General features: G+C 34.6%; 8 protein-coding genes across 8 annotated transcripts; 5 read left to right on the forward strand and 3 right to left on the reverse strand.

Annotated features, from left to right (window-relative positions):
* Positions 1 to 1,442: 1,442 nt before the first annotated feature.
* Positions 1,443 to 3,677, forward strand: MNL1 (alpha-1,2-mannosidase MNL1; the record flags this gene model as incomplete). Its single annotated transcript, XM_011277321.1, has 1 exon — positions 1,443 to 3,677. The coding sequence occupies one exon, from the start codon at positions 1,443 to 1,445 to the stop codon at positions 3,675 to 3,677; it is 2,235 nt and encodes a 744-aa protein (XP_011275623.1).
* Positions 3,678 to 4,091: 414 nt separating this feature from the next.
* Positions 4,092 to 5,138, forward strand: BN7_2101 (uncharacterized protein; the record flags this gene model as incomplete). Its single annotated transcript, XM_011277322.1, has 1 exon — positions 4,092 to 5,138. One exon carries the CDS (start codon positions 4,092 to 4,094, stop codon positions 5,136 to 5,138), a length of 1,047 nt encoding a protein of 348 aa, XP_011275624.1.
* Positions 5,139 to 5,283: 145 nt separating this feature from the next.
* MGM101 (Mgm101p) lies at positions 5,284 to 6,192 on the reverse strand (the record flags this gene model as incomplete). The annotated part of the gene is made up of 1 exon (XM_011277323.1): positions 5,284 to 6,192. The coding sequence occupies one exon, from the start codon at positions 6,190 to 6,192 to the stop codon at positions 5,284 to 5,286; it is 909 nt and encodes a 302-aa protein (XP_011275625.1).
* Positions 6,193 to 6,442: 250 nt separating this feature from the next.
* On the forward strand, positions 6,443 to 7,369 carry BN7_2103 (uncharacterized protein; the record flags this gene model as incomplete). Its single annotated transcript, XM_011277324.1, has 1 exon — positions 6,443 to 7,369. One exon carries the CDS (start codon positions 6,443 to 6,445, stop codon positions 7,367 to 7,369), a length of 927 nt encoding a protein of 308 aa, XP_011275626.1.
* Positions 7,370 to 7,604: 235 nt separating this feature from the next.
* PMT4 (dolichyl-phosphate-mannose-protein mannosyltransferase) lies at positions 7,605 to 9,821 on the forward strand (the record flags this gene model as incomplete). The annotated part of the gene is made up of 1 exon (XM_011277325.1): positions 7,605 to 9,821. One exon carries the CDS (start codon positions 7,605 to 7,607, stop codon positions 9,819 to 9,821), a length of 2,217 nt encoding a protein of 738 aa, XP_011275627.1.
* An 80-nt stretch (positions 9,822 to 9,901) lies between these two features.
* HIR3 (Hir3p) lies at positions 9,902 to 16,917 on the reverse strand (the record flags this gene model as incomplete). Its single annotated transcript, XM_011277326.1, has 3 exons — positions 9,902 to 15,051; positions 15,409 to 16,829; positions 16,889 to 16,917. 3 exons carry the CDS (start codon positions 16,915 to 16,917, stop codon positions 9,902 to 9,904), a joined length of 6,600 nt encoding a protein of 2,199 aa, XP_011275628.1.
* A 657-nt stretch (positions 16,918 to 17,574) lies between these two features.
* Positions 17,575 to 18,417, forward strand: BN7_2106 (chalcone isomerase domain-containing protein; the record flags this gene model as incomplete). The annotated part of the gene is made up of 1 exon (XM_011277327.1): positions 17,575 to 18,417. The coding sequence occupies one exon, from the start codon at positions 17,575 to 17,577 to the stop codon at positions 18,415 to 18,417; it is 843 nt and encodes a 280-aa protein (XP_011275629.1).
* A 338-nt stretch (positions 18,418 to 18,755) lies between these two features.
* Positions 18,756 to 20,282, reverse strand: BN7_2107 (Arylsulfatase; the record flags this gene model as incomplete). The annotated part of the gene is made up of 1 exon (XM_011277328.1): positions 18,756 to 20,282. One exon carries the CDS (start codon positions 20,280 to 20,282, stop codon positions 18,756 to 18,758), a length of 1,527 nt encoding a protein of 508 aa, XP_011275630.1.
* Between the last annotated feature and the right edge of the window lie 105 nt (positions 20,283 to 20,387).

The following is a 20,387-nucleotide window of genomic DNA, read 5'->3' on the forward strand; positions in this document are numbered from 1 at the left end:
ACAGACTGTAAAGTCACGTGCAATTATATATTAAATGCGTGATGAGGGTTCGAAAAGCAAAATACATAGTTTTGTATAACTACAAAATGCAAATTCAATTGGATACAAAACGGTAGTATAATATTATAACTTATAAATAAAAAATTAAATCAGTAGAAGTGAAAAAATTAAATCAGAGCACACACACACACACACAAATATACGCATATAATTTGGCTTGTAAGAGTTTTAAACCTTTGAACCAACAAGAAACAAATCATACGTCTATGAGTGAAAGGTATACATAAAAATACATTCTTTGAGCATATATATCTTTAATTATTTACTCATAAAGAAACTGCATATAACGTATCCATTCAAAGAGCCCATATTCCCTAACTAAATATCATAAAAAAAAGTGAAAAGAAATAAACCAAATATAAAAATGTAATCTTAACCATATTAAAAAAAATAATCCCCAAAAACCTTGTATGTATTATAAATAATGTTACTTTCATCATCAAATATCATTCTTCATCAGATGAAGCTGCGGCTTCTAATCTTAAGCCTGATAGCTTTTTGACTGGATTTCTATTGATTCACTAGTTAGCATATGGAAAGATTTCAATGGACTTGATTGGACGACAACTTACTTATAGAGATGCTTCATTTTATGATCCATTAATTTTTTTGATGTTGGTGATAAGTTTTCTTTCTTATCAGATGGTGAAACGTATTTAAGTTTTCTAATTTATTGTTAGAATTCTGAAGGGAGTTTAAGCATATTATAATACATACTGCTGTGTGGCAAGTTCATGAACTCTTGCTTTAGCAACGTTCTCTTTACTATCAAGAATTGGATGTAATGGTTGAACTGTTGATTGATTTTGTGACATGATTTTTCAAGCTTTTGCAAAGGGATCTCTTGAATGTATCAGACTTATGAGTGAAGAGATAAAACTTAGAGAGCTGTACTTAAATACGTATATTAATTTTGAAGCAAATTTAAAGCATGGGTATCTGGTACTGGTTTTGAAGATCCATCTGCCAGTAATTATTTCCGATTTTGTGTAAAAGTAAACAAAAGTCGATCTCTCTTTTTTAGTCATGTGATATTTAGTCGGATATGAGCTGGAGCCTGGCGCGCGCGCCAAATTGCAAGTTTATATAATTATGGTAACTGGTTCTCCACTGATTAGCAGCTTAGATATTTTAAATTAAAAGTTGGGTTTAACGAAGTTTTAATTATTCAAAAAAACAAAAAAGAGCTTCTGATTAAAACTGTGGTTAATGGTGACTCGGATATGAAACGGTTCTCCTCCCTGCTATGTTTACTTAATCTTACTATATGGTTAGGTTTCTCACATGGTTATGAAATTATTGAAAGTTCATATACAAAACAACACATATCACATTTAAAGAACCAAACTCGTTCATTGTTTTATCACGGATGGAACTCTTATATGGAGCATGGGTATCCCCTAGATGAAGTTCGTCCCATTTCATGCGAAGCTTATACAAAAGATTCAGATATACTAAACATTAATAGAAATGATGTATTGGGGAACTATTCTGTCACTTTATTAGATTCCATAACCACATTTGCAATAATGGGAGAAGTTGAGCAATTCACTAAATACATTACCTTCATACGAGACTTGAATTTTGATGTTGACTCAACAGTACAAGTGTTTGAAACTGCAATCAGAGCTCTTGGTTCTTTGTTATCAGCTCATCTTTATGCAGTCGATAAGTTCAGATTAACAAACTATGACGGATATTTGCTAATAAAAGCTCAAGAATTGGGGCTCAAATTATTGCCAGCATATGAAAAATATGGTAATGGTATCCCCTTACCAAGAATCAACTTGAAAAACGGTGCTTCAAATATACCTAAAAAACTATATGAAGACACATGTACAGCTGGTGCGGCAAGTCCCTTTGTGGAGATGAGTTTATTGTCAATATTAACAAATAATACATCGTTTGAAAGATATTCAAGAGAAACTTTTTTCAAATTATGGAATTCAAGAAGTAAGTTGGATTTACTTCCCATGACAATTGAACCCGTCAAAGGTATTTGGATCGATGCTACTACTGGTATTGGTGCATCAATTGATTCCTTTTATGAGTATGCACTAAAAGGAGCAATTTTGTTTGATGACAATGAGCTATTGGATGTTTGGGAAAGATCATACAAGGCACTATCGACCCATTCTAAAAATGAGTGGTTCTTTGGAAACGTCAATGTCGATTCTGGGTTGTTAGTCAGCCCATGGATTGATGCTTTGGGTGCGTTCTTCCCCGGTCTTCTGGTATTAGCCGGTAATGTTGATGATGCAATCAAAAGCCATATTCCTTATGTCAAGCTATGGAATCAATATCAGGGTATACCAGAACGGTGGGATTTTTTACCCTCAAGTCCAACCACAAAGATATTTGGCTCTGGCACAAAAGATCCGGTATCTTTAGAGTGGTATATATTAAGACCAGAATTCATAGAATCGACATATTATCTTTACAGGGCCACAAGAGATCCATTTTATTTAAGAGTTGGCGAAAAAATTTTAAATGATTATGTTGAAAATTTCAAAGTCGAATGTGGATTTGCAGGTTATAGAGATGTCAGAACAAAAGAACTACAAAATAGAATGGAATCATTTGTTCTTAGTGAAACATTCATGTATCTGTATCTGTTGTTTGATGAAGATAATGAAATGAATTTTGACAAACGTGCAGTTTTTTCAACAGAAGGACATCCTTTGTGGATACCAAAAGGAAAACTCGATCAGTATAATTATCATAAACGTCATCCACTAAAAAATATCATTTCGAAGAATTTCACAGACCCTGTGATTAATGTCACTCAAAGATCTGACTTTGATCTTCATGAAAATAGGAGAGATTCTGTAAATGAATCGTCAAAAGGGTTGATGCATAATTTATACACATCACTCAAGGAGTGGTCTCAGGAAAAATTTGAGAGCCTCACAAAATACAACAACGCAACTCTGTTTTTCAAAGAATCAGTAAAGCCTCGAGTAAAGAGCTCAATCAGCAATCAGGAATTGTCAAAACAATGTGAAGTACCAGAATTAGTCACAAGTTTATTTGCAAATTACTTAAATGACCCTGATGCGTTTCTGATAGACGCCAAGTTTCATGATCAGTGGAAGTTGAATGATAACCCTATTGAGTTATCCACTGCTTTCTACCAAAGGTATGCAAGGCCGAATGCTATTTGCTTTAGAGAACCCACCACAGTAACATTGGAATTTTTAATTGGTGATCGAAATTTAATTAGAGATGTTATAGTTGAAACAAGAGTCGAGATTCATGAAGGAGCATCAGTGAAAAATATTTATTTAAGTTCTATTTCAGGTCTTCGATTGAAGATGGAATTACTTCCAGCCCTGTCAGTGGACCAGTTCAATCAAGATATTGACACAGAATTTGTTAATGATTACTTATCAGACTTGAACTTTGACTATCATGGAACATGTAAAGTCGAAGATGAGGTTTTAGCTACAAGTGTGTTAAGAGTCAAGATTGTTAATGGTGTTTCCATTATGAAGAACTCTACTATATTTGTCAGCTCAAGTGCTTTACAAACATCGAGCCAGTCTTTAAGTGTTAGCAAGAAGGGGAATATAAAGATGGACAACACTGTTGTGGTGAATATGAAGGTGATGAAGTGAATTCAACTAAAATTCTACCATAAAACTTGTAAGTTGTAGCTGATGTTCTAGAATTCTTCACGTATGACGTATGAACTTTTCGCTGTGTTCCCGGACCGAAGATCTAGGAAAGATCTACAAAAAAATCCAATTGTTCACAAACAGGACTTGCTAAACCTCTGCGATGAGGTCTCACGAGAAACGATAAAATAGGGTTCACAAACTTTTAATATTGATAAATACATCCAACTATAAGACAATCGTTAAAAAAAAACAGGTTATACCCAAAGGAGTCCCTCATTTTTCCCTTTTATTATTAGTACACTGAAGAATTATCAACACTGCCTGTGAAGAAGAAGGTCAAATTTGAGGAAAGGGGAAAAGAATATTGGTGAAATTGCAACATTTAAAAGCAGTGCTTTCATTAACTCAACTATGATATTTGATAATCATCTAATACCAATTGCAGAATTTTGTGTCTCCATTGTTATTCCTCTGATCTTAACTTTGAAAACTCTTGAGGTTACCAACAAGGCGCCAAAGTCAACAAAAGATACAACTTATTCAATTCATATTCTTAGATATTGGCTGACATACTGGTTTTTATTGTGCTTTATTCAATATGGAGGTGTCAACAATCATATGAGACTGTTCTTTTCACTGTTCTATGCCTCACAATATAGAGCTATTTCACCATATCTTGTTGAATTTTATCGATCAACATTACTACCCCGAATTTGCTATTTATGTTTTAAAGTTCTTAATCTACAAGTATCAGAAGAAGAAGTCGATAATTATTCAATCAGACTATTGGAACAGACTTGCTTTAATAATCATTTATTTGAAAGAATTTTCTCATTACTAAGATTGGGAAAATCAAAATCTTCAAGCTGGTCATTGGAAAAAACAATTGTTAAATCACCAAGGTCAAGAAATCCAAGCAATTCTATCCAGACGAAGGATTCGAAATCTAATAATAGATTTCTCAATGGAGAGAATGTGCAGTCAGCTGCTCAGAATATTGTTCCTCTCGAGATTCAAAAAACTAGAAGTAGAAAATCCAGTGTGACCAGAAGTACAAACAACACCAACTATGATTCAAAGACGGACCCAAAAAGGTTCAAGAAAAGAAGTAGCGACAATCTGAGATCCAAGTCATCATCATCCTCATTGAGTGCACAGGTATCAGGGTCACAAAGTAGAGGCACTTCAAGATCATTGAATAGCAGACATGTATCAAATGAGAATTATGATTCAAGTCAAGTGGAAGCTATACCCACGATTGATGATATTGCTTATGCAGTGTCAAATCATTTGGAACCAACAAAAGGCCCATTTACATCTCAACATCCAAGTGATTCATTATCACCATCATCTTCATCCCCATCAACTCACAACACTATAACTTCCCAGCTGCTGGATGAAAACAAAAACAAAAGTCAGCAAGAAAGAGCCCCCAGATTGAAAGGATTTTTCGTATAACAATTGCCTGATGGGGTAACGAAATTTTAATGAATAGCTATGAAATCTACATATCTACAGGAGCAAGATCGTAGAAGTCAAAATTAGATATATGTTACACGAATCATGTTACGTAAATAAATTACCTTTTCCTTTAATCCACTCATCATTTAGTTGCGAGTTTGTATGGATAATCATAGGTTCTATCTTTTCTTTTCCAAAGTTTTTTCATCCTTTTGGTTGTAACATGTTCAACGAATTTATCTTCACAATATGTGGATTTAAAGCCTTTGATGAAAACAGGGTCCCACAATTCTGAAGCAATACCCAAATCTTTGCAGCCTCTCATCAAGGCATTACTTTTACAGCCTTCTGTAGCAGTAGCAATACCTGATTTTGAAAAAAAATCTTGTTCACCTCTTACAATACTAACTAAACGACCCAAACACACCAAGGCATATTCTCTTGTAACTAAGCTGTCTGTAACAATTGTTTCTGATCTTGGAACGAGACCCCAGCCACCAGCACCAAATGCTTTGTTTAATATACGACGGTATTTGATTTCAGGTAAATAAATGATCCCATCAGGTTTTATCTCAATATCTTTTGGGTCCAATGGTGCAGCTAAAACTTCTTGTGCTTCTGGTGGGAAAGGTGCAGTACCAATACCATAATAAGAAGAAGACCAGTTGATTTCACTACCAAAGGGAGATGCTGATTGTTCTGGTTTATCTTGCAAATTTTGCGGAAAGATTGTATTCAATAGTTTTGGGTTATCGAATGGTGATTTTGCTAAAGAACCTGAAGATGTTGAGGTATCTTTAGGTTCAGAAAAAGGATCGTTGTTGAAAATTTCATCTCCTGGGGTGGTTTCAGTTGTGGTTGAAGTTGCTTTAGCTGCTAATGACGGAGCAGAACTAGAGGTTGAAGTATTCTTTTTATACTTCGAAGCATATGATGTGGATGAAGGCTTCTTAACATATGATGATGCATTTGCCTTTTGAGTATAAGGATTTTTGGAAACAGCAGAGAAACATTTTCTGTAAAAACTGATCAAAGGTCTTGAAGAATTCATGATGTTTTATGAGCCTGCTATTTGAATTATTATAGAAGTGAACTTTTTATAATTATCAAGAAGAAATTCAATATCTTTAATATTCAATACTATTGAATGTGATGTATCATTTTGCTATCTTTTTTTGCGCGTTAAAGTTTCAAAATAGGTCGTCGCGGTCGCGAGTCGCTAGTACCTGAGATTCATCATCATTGTATATACGTATGAAATTCGGGAAATTTCAATTCAGTACTTCAAAGAGGTTATTAAGATGAATTTACTTGGTATTGTGGAATCTGTGAACTCATTCACATATGGGGAGAAGCCAAATGACCTTTATATACTCCGTTCTCACGATGGGAAACAGCCATTGGGGTACGTTGTCCCAGATGTTGCCAAAGAATTGAATAAATTTCCCAATGTATTTCAAGTTGATGATGACTTGGTTCAAATAAAAATATCTTCAAATCTTGACACTATAGAAAAGAGAAACAGGGGGTTTAAAGAGGTTGCCGATAGCTTAAATGAATCAGGATTCATCAAAGGATGGAGAAATGAATTATTTATTATACATTATCCTGCACATGAGCCTTATGTTTATTTAGAAAGAGCATTTAGTCCCTTATTAGGAATAGTAATGTATGGTATACATGCTAATTGTTATATACCCAAGGAGCTTTCATCAACAGGAGAGATTCAATTTTGGATACCAAGGAGGTCTAAAACCAAAAGTACACACCCTGGAATGTTGGATAATACCGTTGGGGGCGGATTGGGTCATCCATTTGGAGTTTTCGATACGTTGATTAAAGAAAGTGAAGAAGAAGCAGGGCTAGAAAGATCATTTGTCAAGAAAAATGCAAAAGCTGTCGGGACAGTTTCATATACACTCTGTGATAAACAATTCAATTATGGATATGAATTAGGATTGATCCAACCAGAGGTTCAGTATATATATGATATTCCTTGTGATGAGTCAATAGTTCCTAAGCCAAATGATAACGAAGTAGAATGCTTCCATTTGATGTCATTTGAAGAAGTTTGGACCAATCTTTTGGACGAACAGTTTAAACCAAGTTGTGCCTTAGTAATCATAGATTTTTTAACAAGACACGGTTTTGTGAACAGTGAAAATGAGCCTGATTATGTTGAGATTTTGGCCAAACTACACCGCTTACCACCTTTTCCTCTGAGATAAATTAGAACTTATGTATGTGTTTCTTTAATGTTAATTGTAGGCAATGGGGGTCGCGAGTCGCGAGTCGCGACCACACATACCTTCAAAGTTGAATTACTTTGACACGTCAAGAAAAAGAATAAACAACTAAACTGCACTGAAAATACTATAGTTTCCAAGGTTCCCACTTTCAAACCCAATTGCTATCAAGCTTTGCTTCCATTCATTAAAACTATTTGATTACTGGAGAAGTGATATGTCAGGACTTAGAAAAAGAACCACCAAAGGTACTTCTAAGAAGGATTTATCCACCGTGTCTAATTCATCGGATGAAAAATTATTAGAAACTGTTCAAAAGTCCAAAGACAATGAAAAGCCAACAGACCAAACTGATGAGTGTCCACTGTTAAACAAAATTAGTTTGGCAGTAGTTACGATTTTGGCTTTCGTGACTAGAATTTACAAAATTGATTATCCTTCAGAAGTTGTTTTCGATGAAGTTCATTTTGGTAAATTTGCATCTTATTATTTGCAACGTACCTATTTTTTTGATCTTCATCCACCTTTTGCAAAATTATTAATTGCCTTGGTTGGTTATTTAGTTGGATATGATGGTTCCTTCAAATTCGATAACATCGGTGATTCTTACATAGACAATAAAGTTCCATATGTTGCTTATCGTTTACTTTCCGCTGTTTTAGGTTCTGTCACAGTCCCTATAATCTACTTGACATTGAAAGAGTTAAATTACTCTATCCCAACTGCAGTTTTTGGATCATTGTTAGTTCTTTTTGATAATGCACATGTTGCGGAAACAAGATTAATTTTATTGGATGCAGTTTTAATTTTATCCGTTGCCTTATCAATTTATTCTTATATTAGATTTTATAAAGAACAAGCAAATGGGGCCTACACTAAAGGATGGTTCAAATGGTTAATCTTGACTGGTGTCTCATTATCGTGTGTTATCTCTACAAAATACGTTGGTGTATTTACTTACATTACTATTGGTTTTGCTGTTGCTCTTGATTTATGGTCGCTTTTAGATATTGAATCTGGATTAACAATAAGACAATTCATAAGACATTTTGTTGCAAGATTCTACTCCCTGATTGTTTTACCATTTCTAATATATCTGTATTGGTTTTACGTTCATTTTGAAATATTGACAAGATCAGGGCCTGGTGATGGATTTATGAGTTCTGAATTTCAAGAATCATTGGGCGATTCTCCATTGGCAAAGACAGCTAAACAAGTGAACTATTATGACATTGTAACATTCAAGCATAAGGGGACAGATGCGTTATTACACTCTCATGGTTACCGTTACCCATTGCGCTATGAAGATGGTCGTGTTTCATCTCAAGGGCAACAAGTTACAGGTTTCATCGGTGAAGATATCAACAATCAATGGCAAGTATTACCAGTGGAAGAATTTCCTGAAGATAACAAGTTGAACAAGCCAGTTCGTATTGACGACATAGTGAGATTCTTACATGTCAATACCGGTACTTATTTGTTATCTCACGACGTTGCTTCACCATTGTATCCTACAAATGAAGAGTTCACAACTGTTGACTACAATACTTCTATCACCAGATTTAATGAAACACTGTTCAAACTACCAGCAGCTGATAAATCTAATAAGCGCTCTATCATTAAAACAAAGTCTTCTTTACTTCGAGTTTTACATGTTGATACCACAGTTGCATTATGGACCCATGATGATGTTACATTGCCAGAATGGGGATTCAACCAATTGGAAGTTAATGGTAATAAAAAAATTCAGGATTCTACAAATACATGGTACTTTGATGAAATCATTGGATTAAACGATAGCCGTCAATTCTATGTTCCAAAACCAGTCAAAAAGATCCCATTTTTCAAAAAATGGTGGGAGCTACAATTCATCATGTTTGAACAAAACAATAAATTATCTAGCGAACATCCATTTGCATCAGATCCTATTTCATGGCCAGGATCACTTTCAGGTGTTAGCTTCTGGACTAAAGAGGGAACTAAAGAGCAAATTTATTTCATTGGTAACTTATTTGGATGGTGGTTAGAAGTCATAGCTTTAGCTTCATTTGCAGGATTTTTTGCTGCCGTTAAATTAGTTCAGCAAAGAAAAATCTATGTGTTGAAAGATATCCAAATTAAACAACTGTTCAACATTGGGTTTCTTTACATTGGCTACTTGTCACACTATGTGTTTTTCTTTTTAATGGCAAGACAAAAGTTTTTGCACCATTATTTACCAGCTCATTTGATTGCAGCAATTTTAACCGCAGCAATTCTAGAATTTTTAGTTGGTAGGGGAAAAGTTTTGAACATCACGATAGTTGTTCTATCTATTGGTTTAATTTATTCTTTCTACTTTTTCGCTCCAATAACCTACGGTAATGTTGGCTTGACACCTGATCAAGTTGGAGCAAGACAATTTTTAAACATCAAATTACATTTCTACAAATAGAGAAGTTGAAGGTGAACGATCTATCAAAATTTCATATATATATATATATATATTATTATTATTATGCTAGCTGATCCTCATCAACCTTCTTTTGTAGATTTTATATTGTCGTTTGCATTTGAATTTATAACTTCATCACCATCGAATGTTAAATCAGTTGGCGTATGAAACTCTTCTTCACTTTCACAGTTACTTTTCAAAACTTCATGGTTATTTTTAGATTCTGGAACGCTTGAAATCTTCACAGCGTCCTGATCGTCACCAGTTAATGGCATTTCAACCTTATCGATACTATCAGATTTCAAAGTTGAATTTTCTAGATGTTTTTGTTTAATATGATCTGGAACAACAAATCCTCGATCATCAGTAATCTTATTATCAGACAATTTCGACTCAACTGCTTTCACTAGTGATGTGGCAGCAGCTAATATATCCCGCCTTGCCACCTTGGTTTTAATAGGTGTTGAACTTGGTTTTATTGACGAGAGCGTATTTTCATTGATGAATAAATGTTTTGTTTCCGAAGTAATATATTCTAGATAAACCTTCAAATAAATTGCATTAAAAGTATCATCAAGCTGAGATGTTGAGCCAAACCCGTTATTCATTCTTCTAATTTCACTAATTTCATATAACAAAGTAAATTGTCTTTTTTGTTCATCATTCAATGTCTCTTTTTTGAATTTATTAGTCAAGGATTGTGAACCCTGAACGAATTCAATATAAACCAATTTTGGAACTTCAATATCCGTGAATCCTGGTTCAGCACCAATGATTTCTTTTGTAAGTAAACAAAGAGTCAAACAACTGAAATCCCATGCTTCAACCAAATTTACCATACCAGAACCATAACGACGTAATTTTTTTGTAAATAAAAGTAGTTTATGGAAATCAGCGAAATGATTGATCAATTTGATGTAATAAAGAATATAAGTGTATGTATAAACAAAATGCTTTCCCGGAGGTTCAAATTCTGGCTTCCAAATACTGACCAAATTTTTATTAGTTGATTTTAAAACTATGAGTGCCTCGATTTCTTGATAGGCTAAATCAGCATTTCCAACATCAAAGTATATTCTAGATAATCTATAGCGGTGCTTATGATGCCACTTTTTCTTATCAATTTGATTAATTTTCTTTAGGCCCGAAATTATCATATCATCAATTGAAATTTTGGTTTCATTTAATTGTTCACTTGCAAGGCCGAGGAATGGATTAACCTTCTTCAAATATTGGAACGCAGCATTACCTGTGATTTTTCCTTGTTTGAAATATTTGTATGTCATGGTCAACAACAAATAATGTGGCTCAATAGCATTACTGCTGACCAAACATGAATCAATACACGATTGTAAGACACGCTTAGCAGGATAATTCATCTTGTGCAATACCTTTGCACTATAATAATGATTCTGCCAATTGGTTGGATCATTTTTAACTGCTAAACGAATGATTTGTAAATTTGCGTTGAACAGATGCTTTGTATTTGTCTGCACAACATCTTGCAAAAATGACGATATCCCATCACTTTTTAAAAGTCTTTTATCATCCTGTACCTTGAAACAAAGTGCTGACATTGGTGAGCTCAAGCTATTAAAAATAGTTTGACTTAGTGTTGAAAGAACAGATGTCAAGAACTCCTTTTTGATATAAACACCATCTAATTGATCTTGTGCACATAAACTTAATGACATAAGGAAGCAAAGTATGGATTTTCTTTGGGAGCTGGCAGTTCCTAGTTTTCTTTCAAATACATTGAGTTTATCAGACGTCCAGACCAAATCATCTTCTACTTGTAGGGTAAATACTTGACCTAAGATGAACCAACTTTCCGATCTCCTAGACCCATATAATAAATCAGTTTTTATCATTTTGTAAACATCATCTAGCTCGGAAACTGCTGATTGCATTGCCTTCTTTCTCATCTTATAAATATTTAAGTTGTTCACCGCCTGTGAGTAAAATAGACCTTGATCTGCAACAATTTGTTCAGATGAAAACCCTCTTTTAAGATCAATATCTAAAGCACCAGCAAAAGCTTTGCGAAAAAATAGCACGTCCAATTCAGATTCTAAAAACTGAGTGAGTGCGGAATCATTCTTTTGGATTATAGGGATTGATAAATCAGGCTCACCGATAGCATCCGCGAAAGTATCAATAGCAGACTTCAAATCAGGTTTAAGAATTGAATTGACATTATCCCTTTTTCGATGAACTAGGTTCATCAAGCATGGTGTAAAAGTAATAGCAGATTCCCTGTCCAAAGAAATTTCCTCTGTATCATGTTCATAAGGGGTGAATCTCTCATTAGATATGGAAATATGAAACCGACAGTCCAAATGCTGCAAAATATCTGATTCGTAGATTTCAAAATCAGCATTTTTCCAAAGATGCTCAGACAACCTTAGAAAATTACCTGAAGCTGCATCACAAAACCCAAGATGACCAAGCTGAATATGAACGATGCTAAACATATCATATTTATCCTCAGAGCTTTCCTGTTGGTATGTACTTTCAAAGATGAACAAAATAATGAAAGAATTGGTTATAATATCTTGGAACTTACTTGATGATTTTGGTGCAATCTCACTGAATGGCTTTGCTGATGACGGCTTATCATAAAATTCCTTCAATATGTAGAAGAAAAATATCTTTAAAAAATGGAATATGTTTCTTGAAATAACATTATTTGGTTCATTTATTTTCCATAGGTTTCTTTCTAATATAGAAACAAATCCTTCAGTATAATCTGAGTAGAATCCTAATGTGGACAAGAGAGTTTGATAACGCTGTGTGTCACTTTGCTTCTTGTATGCATCATCCTCTAATTGTGATAACAAAAGAGGCAGAACAACTTCCATAGCTTTAATGTACTTATCCAAATCACCTAGTGTGATATAAGAATCCAAAAGAATCTTCCACAACTTTAATTTTAACGTGATCGAGCTTCCTGAAACAAATTGATCCATGGAGATTTCTTCTTCCGATATTCTTTTTGTCAGCCCTAGTAAAACATTCTCAAGGAGCTTGTTAGCGTCCTCATTAGTATCACCACCTTCTTTGAATGTCTTTTCAAAAATATCAAGAACATTTAGCTTATCACTTTGGTTTTTTATCATTTTGGGGTTCAATGTTGGAATAGCTTCATAATTTGGGAACTCTATAGTAGAGCCATTTAAAACTTTCTCAAAATCCACGTAAAGATCACCAAGAAGTTGTTTGAGACACGGTAAAGAGACCAACTCTCCATGTTGGAGATATAATATGCAACACCATCTAAATCTCATCAGCAGAACAGAATTCGTTTTGGTAAGCAGAAGCGTTGTAAGAGCATGGCGCCATCTCTCGATAGGTGCTTCAAGTTGACTTATTTGAAAGACAAGTTCACTGTTGGATTTCTGACTACCACCCTTTCCTTTCAATTTTTGTTTTAAACTAATCCAATGATTCACTAGAATTTCGAGGGTAGCAACACCGATAGCCACCATACCGTTATCTGTTCCTTTTGAAATATCCAAGAAATAATCAGACTCGCTACTTAAAACAAGCGACTCCACAGAACTGAAAAGTTCCTTGTCCAGGTACTTGTTGATGATAGGGTACACACCGTCTGATTCCCCTAATAAATATTTAAAAAATGAATATTTTGTCTCTATGAAGTGAAAATTATTGTCGTTGACCTCTGAAATAAAGTCTATTGCAATCTCATTATCTATTTCTTTAACCTCTGTATCAGAACTCAAGCTAGAATTAACTATGTTGGTGTTTATGAGCTCATTCAATGCTAGTCCACTTTGTGACTTCTCATTTTGGGATGCTAATAGTTCCGCAAATCTCAAAGTCCAATTTTGCAAACAATATTCCAGATCGATATAGTGTAAGTCATTCAACCCTGAATCAAGTATTGTGCGAGAGGTGACACGAGATGTAATAGTTTCCGCACTGAGATAATTATGGAAATTCATCAAGAAGATATCAAATTCGTCAACCTTATTAGCATGACTTTCGGGCTCTGCTTGGTGACGCACTCTCTTACTGGATCTTTGCGGTTGAGGCTCTCCCAACGGCCTCTTCTCTGGGACATCACTAATGGTGATATCATTCCGTACATCCTCTATTTTAGGTTCTCTTTCCCGCGATATTTCATGAGAGTTATCACCAGGATCACCAGTAGTATCAATATTTACCTTATCTTCAACACCAGTAGCATCAGTATCTATCTTATCTTCACCAACACCAGTAGGATCAATATCCATATTATCACCATCAAAGTCATCATTGATTTTAACATCTTCACTTTCTTTTTCTAACGATCCAGTTACATTATTTTTTGATAGATCCTCAATACATTTATCATTGACAAGAGGCGACCCCTTCTCGCTTTCAGCTCCGGCATCATTCGTTTGAATCACATGTTCAAAATTTGGCTCATCTCCCCTTTCAACCTCAGATGAAGCATCTTCTGTAGCAAATTTAAACCTCAGAACTTCGTAAGTCTTGTTATCTAATCTATAGGAATCTTTGAATCTGGAGATTCTTTGCTTCGAGCGTGGAACAACATTCTGTAATTTCACCGCAATGTTTTTCCAGTTGATCTCATCTAAGGTAATTGTTTTAATATGACCTTTTAAATTTTGTTCTTTCCTACTTATCATATAAGAGCGCAGTGGCTCCAGAAAGCTTACATCTTCCAGTGATTTATGTGGTATGAGCTCCTCCTTAAAATCTTCAGCACACTTTGATGTCCCCAGCTTTTTCAATAGCAATCTCTCTGCTTGAAGGTAATAAAGAAAATTGGGAGAGTCAAGTTTTGTTCTTCTATGTAGGTAAAACTCATCAGTTTCTTCCTTGGTTATTTGATATTCAATCAAAAATCTTGATAAACGATCATTCCCAAAAAAATCAAATAAGCTAAGCAACAGATCGATTACAATATCATCACCTTCATTGTACTGTAACGCTTCAGCTAAATCATCTAGCGAATCAAGCATTAATCCGAGCGATTCTTCTATGCTTATATTTGAGATTTTGGACTTTAGTTCGTCAAAATATAACAAGCCTCTGTTTCTATAGGCAAGATATCTTAATGTTTTAACTGTTGGAGAAGCAGCATTAATGTTGAGTTCACCCGTGATCACTTCAATTTTGTATAATTCATCGTATGCAATTCTAGCTTCATCAAAAAGGCTGATTTTTTGAGATTTTAATGCCTTCTGAAAGACTTTGAAAGCTTCCTCAATCTAGTTCATCAAGTAGTTAGTTATGTACAAAGTAAACTTCGTTATTTTCATAAGACACATACCTGAAGCTCTCTGGTGTGCTCTTCAGCATCAAACGCCACATCTTCCGCACTAAGATTGAGGGCAGTAAATGAAGACATGGTCTAGCAACTGAGTTTGATAACAATTGAATTAATTTAAGTAGCTGTATTGAAGTGTGTTTTGAAATTATGTATACTTTATTAACGTCGCGATCCTTCACTTTTTTTTTTTTTGTTTTTTGCACTACACTTATTACTTCTACTTCTACTGTCTGAACGTATCCAATATTACACAAGAACATCAATTTTAATTAGAGATAAATATACAACGGAGTGTACAAGCAGCACCATAGATATAGTTCATTTCCTTTTCCGGAATTTCACGTTCCTTCTCATCAAACACAGAAATCAAATAACCTCCAGATCTCAAGTAAACTTCTATTGGTTTAGTCTTGGAACTCTTATCATTTCTGACAATTTTTCTTTTTCTAACAAGTTTTGATGGAATTCTATAGAAAGGCATACAAATACCAGATCTAAACTTAGCATTATTATTGGTAGACTCGTAAAACTTTCCAAACTCAGAACTTAATGCGCCATAGTATAAATCAGAACCGAACGTAAGATCACTAGCCTTATAGCCAAAAGAGCCCAAAACTCTAGTTTGAATTTCCTCATTATCAACTCTGGATAATTTGTCGGCAAATTTGAACGTTTCTGCTTCTATCTTGTTTTCATTTGGAAAAATTTCAGAAGAAATTTGATATTTCTGTGACACCTTGATCTCAACAATACATGCCAAATCAAACTTCAAATGATCTGTAATTATTTTCGACAACAAAGATGAAGCAAGCTTCATATCTCTTATATGTGATAGTTGTTTCCAAATTTTGTCGTTGATGAGGGAATCATGCGAAGCTAAAGCATCATGTTTACTATACCTAAAATTGTGGTTTTGTGAGTATGGGCTACCTGATCCATCCTTTTCATAAACTGCAGTGGATGAGAGTTGGGATCCTTGACTTGTAGGTCTACCTATGAGGTTGATTAAAGGGATAGATGAAGTTGTTGTTGAAGAATCTTTCTTGACGGGAGAACATAAAATTGCCATAACTTCACCGGCCAATTCTTTTAATGCCTCTATTTGCTTTTTTTCAAATTCCACCCTTGGGAATGGATCAAAGACAGATATGGCACCAATGACGACCCCAAACTTAGTGATAAGTGGAACACCCGCATAAAACTTAATGAATGGAACGTTTGTGACAAATGGGTTCCTGGCTGTTCTCCAATCCTTAGAAGCATCTAAAAGAACAAAATTACCTGTTGAAAGAATGGTATGTGAGTCAATTGCAAGTCTTCTAGGACATTCAGAAATATTCAACGATGATTGATACTTCACCAATTGTCTATTGCCATCAATTATTGATATGGATGCACCTTTAACATGAAATGCCTTTAAAGCCTTGGAAATTAACTTATTAAAAGTTTCTCTATCCTTCCACTGTTCACTGTTGACAAACTTTTTCACAACTTTTTGTCTAAGTGCCTCATTATAATGCTCAGGGGGGCTAATTAAATCAACACCTTCAAAACATGATGGACACGGTACTTTTGAAAGATTCCATTTACCTTTGCTATAAGCATCTAAAAAATGTGACTTTGTAAGGGGAACATTGGTGATGGTTGAGGATTTTGCTGCTGGAACAATTGTTTGAAACTCATTTGCTTTCAAACGCCTATTGGATCTTCCAAAACCTTAAAGTTAGTATCAAGTTAATCTAGTATCTACCATGAAAATACATACTGCTCCAATGTTGTCTCGTTTCCAGACATGTGTCAGCTAATTTCAATCAGCAAATTCTTCAGTATGCTCTATACTAGAAGGTCTTCATAGTTTATATATATAGTAAATATTTCCCTTTTGTAATATTCTCCAATAAACAATCCTTAAGTTCAAATTTAATTAATGGTTTTGTGGCATTGAGATCATATGTTGCCCTTGATACCATGTTTTAATTTCAAACCAAATGATTTTTTAAATCCATGCAATGATAGCTAAAAGTTTCTATCATCCATAACTTATTGATAATATTGTGGTGGTTTATTAGTTTCATACCTGTGATATTATAACTTGTCTAATCATTGTAGTGAGCTTATCATGGTTGTTAACAACTCCTTTTTTTTCAGATAATGGGAGTGTCAAGAATTCCAGTAATATTCATATCTAGTGACAAGAATCATAAATATCAACCAGGGCTGTTATGAATAAAGAAAGCTTGTGCTGAAGTATAAGGGCAGGCTTCACCAAATTAGCTGTTACTTGAATCTTCATTTCTCCATCGTCTTGTACCCATTTGGTATAAACACGCGAAAAAAAAAAAAAAAAATAGGAGTGTGCGATTTTATACTATAAGTTCAAAAAGCAAGTTTTATATCTATTTTATATCTCTAAGATAACAACTTTGTTATTAGGATTTAAGTTTTTGCAAGATGTTTTATACATCATTTGGATCTCAAGTGCTCAAGCATACCATAAAGTCAGTGAATTTCCAAAACGCATTGCGCTTGTCAATTGGTATTAGTGGACTTTGTTCATCCGCATTAATATATCATCATTACCAAGATAGACGGGTTTTGCTTTCAGATGTTTCAAAAGAGAGTTTGAATTCAGTTGATGTTGATAAGAATGTGGATCCATTACCACTATCAATGAACCTGTCGACTAGATATCAACTATTAGCCCATGGGACAAGAGCTGTTACTTTTCTGAAATTCAAAGTATATGCACTGGGAATTTATGTTGCAAACGATGATATTTATAAAATCCCAATGGTTCTAAACTCAAACTATTTATCACAACAGTTTATTGATACAGATTCAGCTAAGTCACATTCTGAAAATATATTTGCAGCATTACATGACTCCAAAAAATCAGGTTTTTTGATTTCAAATCTTCTTGATAGCAATATCAGACTAGTTGCAAGAATCACACCAATCAGAAATACCGACTTTAATCATCTGAAAGATGGGATGGTCAAGTCCATCCTTGCAGCTAAATATCAAGATGAAGGACTTGCAAGTGGTCTGCAGGAATTAAAAGATGCATTTAGCCGTAAAGGGTCTGTCCCAAAAAATAATAATCTTGTTTTGGAAAGGCTATCTAACGGAGAATTAGTACTATCATATGAAGATTTGAAGAAACACGAGTCATTTGAACTTGGTAGAGTCAAAAACCCAGTGATAAGTAAGGTATTATTCTTACAATATTTAAGTGGAGGTTTAAGTAATAATACAAAAGATACAGCGATAGAGAAAATTTCACAACTTGTCTGAATTATTCATACAAATCTTGTACATATTTATTTACATTTTATTCAATAGTATACCAAGCATAATTTGAATACAGTAAATTGCAACACATACCGCTTAGAGTGTACTATCGAGTCATATAAAAATCGAGGCCCCGCACAAATCAATAACCTTGTACACGTATATCCTTCTATATGAAATAATAACATTTTATTGAACTATTAAAAGTTAGCAGAGAGTGAATTTCTAATTACTTCAAGCACATTAAGCACAATATATTTATAATATCACATGTCCTATATAAATTATTCAAAATACCTATCGAAAGGTACCATAAACCACAAACCAGATGTAAAAGATTATTAAAAATTATCTTCTAAAATGGAATTTTCAAGAGCATGATATTTAGCTATTATCTCTGAATTTATGGAAACTTCAATTAATCCAGTTTCAGCAACATAAATAGCCCAATCGTGTTTTAACTTTTCAAAGATCTTTGGCTCCTTGGTTGCCAAATTTAGTGTTTCTCCTGGATCATTCTTCACATTATATAATTCCCACGAGTTGCTACCAAAAGGCTCTGGAATGAATGTGATCTTCCAGTCACCTCTTCTTATAGCCCTTTGTGCAAATAATTCCCATCCAATAGCTTTAGAATCATCATATGTATGGATTTCAACGTCAGGTTTTTTCAAAACACCAGTGAATGTCTTACCAATCGGGGTTGAAACTTTTCTACCTTTAAATTCTTCACCTGGATGTGCGACACCTGCTATTTCTAGTACCGTTGGTAAAATATCCATAACTGTTAAGAAAGAGTTTGAAATTTTTCCAGCATTCTGAGAAATCAGTTTAGGGTAAGATACTATAAGAGGACACTTTATACCACCCTCAGCAGAATAAAACTTATACATAAAGTTTGGTGCTGTAGCTGCTTGCGCCCATTCGTCTGAATAGAAAACAAATGAGTTCTTGTTACCAATGTTTTCTAGTTTATTATTGTAGTATTGGTTTGATAATGATGCGATATGATCATTCAGAGGAAATGCCTCCCATATTGCACCTTCAGCACCATTATCTGACATGAAAAGTATGAAAGTATTATCCAACTCTCCTTCTGACTCTAGTTTATCTAAAACTCTACCAATTTGTTTGTCCAACACATCAACCATCCCAGCATATGTCTCCATGATTCTATTCTCACGCTCTTTTCTATCTGTTGCAAAAGTTTCCCAAGATCCATGTTTAACATGAACTTCATGAGGAACAGTATTAGGTGCTATAATTCCCAATTGTGTAGCCTTTTTCAAACGGGCAGCTCTAAGTTCTCTTGGGCCTTTATCGTAAACTCCTTTATACTTTTCAATGACATCCTGGGGTGCTTGTAAAGGCCAATGAGGGGCTGTATATGTCAAAAGACTGAAAAATGGACGACCCTTACGATCAGTTGAGTTCCATTGCTCTAATAATTTATCAGTAAAAAACTTGGTACTATAGTAATCATCTGGAATATGACCAGGTTGTTTTCCAGCATGAAATAATTCCCCATCGTGTTCAAATAATGGTGGTAAAAAATTATTTGGTGTTTCACCGGTAGTTGGATCCAATGGAAAGTATTTGTAGTGGTTCCCAGCACCCGGTAGCAATGCAAATGACTTCTCAAAACCTTTTGCGGTAGGACTTGACTCATCTGTCAATCCAAGATGCCATTTTCCAGAAATAGTGTTGAAGTAACCTTCTTCTTTTAAAATTTCAGATAAGGCCACAACTCTTTGATGTAAGATACCTTCATACCCTGGTTTGTCTTTCAAATCCTCATTAAACTGTCTAACAGATTCACCCATTTGACCAACACCAGCTATGTGATTGTCTGTACCACTTAAAAGCATAGCACGAGTTGGGGAGTGTCTGGGTGTCTATGTCTGGAGTGTCTGGGTGTGTCTGGGTGTCTGGGTGGTGTCTGGGTGTCTGGGTGGTGTCTGGGTGTCTGGGTG

The sequence above is a fragment of the Wickerhamomyces ciferrii genome, contig 00048 (genome assembly GCF_000313485.1).
Source record: "Wickerhamomyces ciferrii WGS project CAIF00000000 data, strain NRRL Y-1031 F-60-10, contig 00048, whole genome shotgun sequence".
NCBI classification, from domain to species: Eukaryota; Fungi; Ascomycota; class Saccharomycetes; order Phaffomycetales; family Wickerhamomycetaceae; genus Hansenula; species Hansenula ciferrii.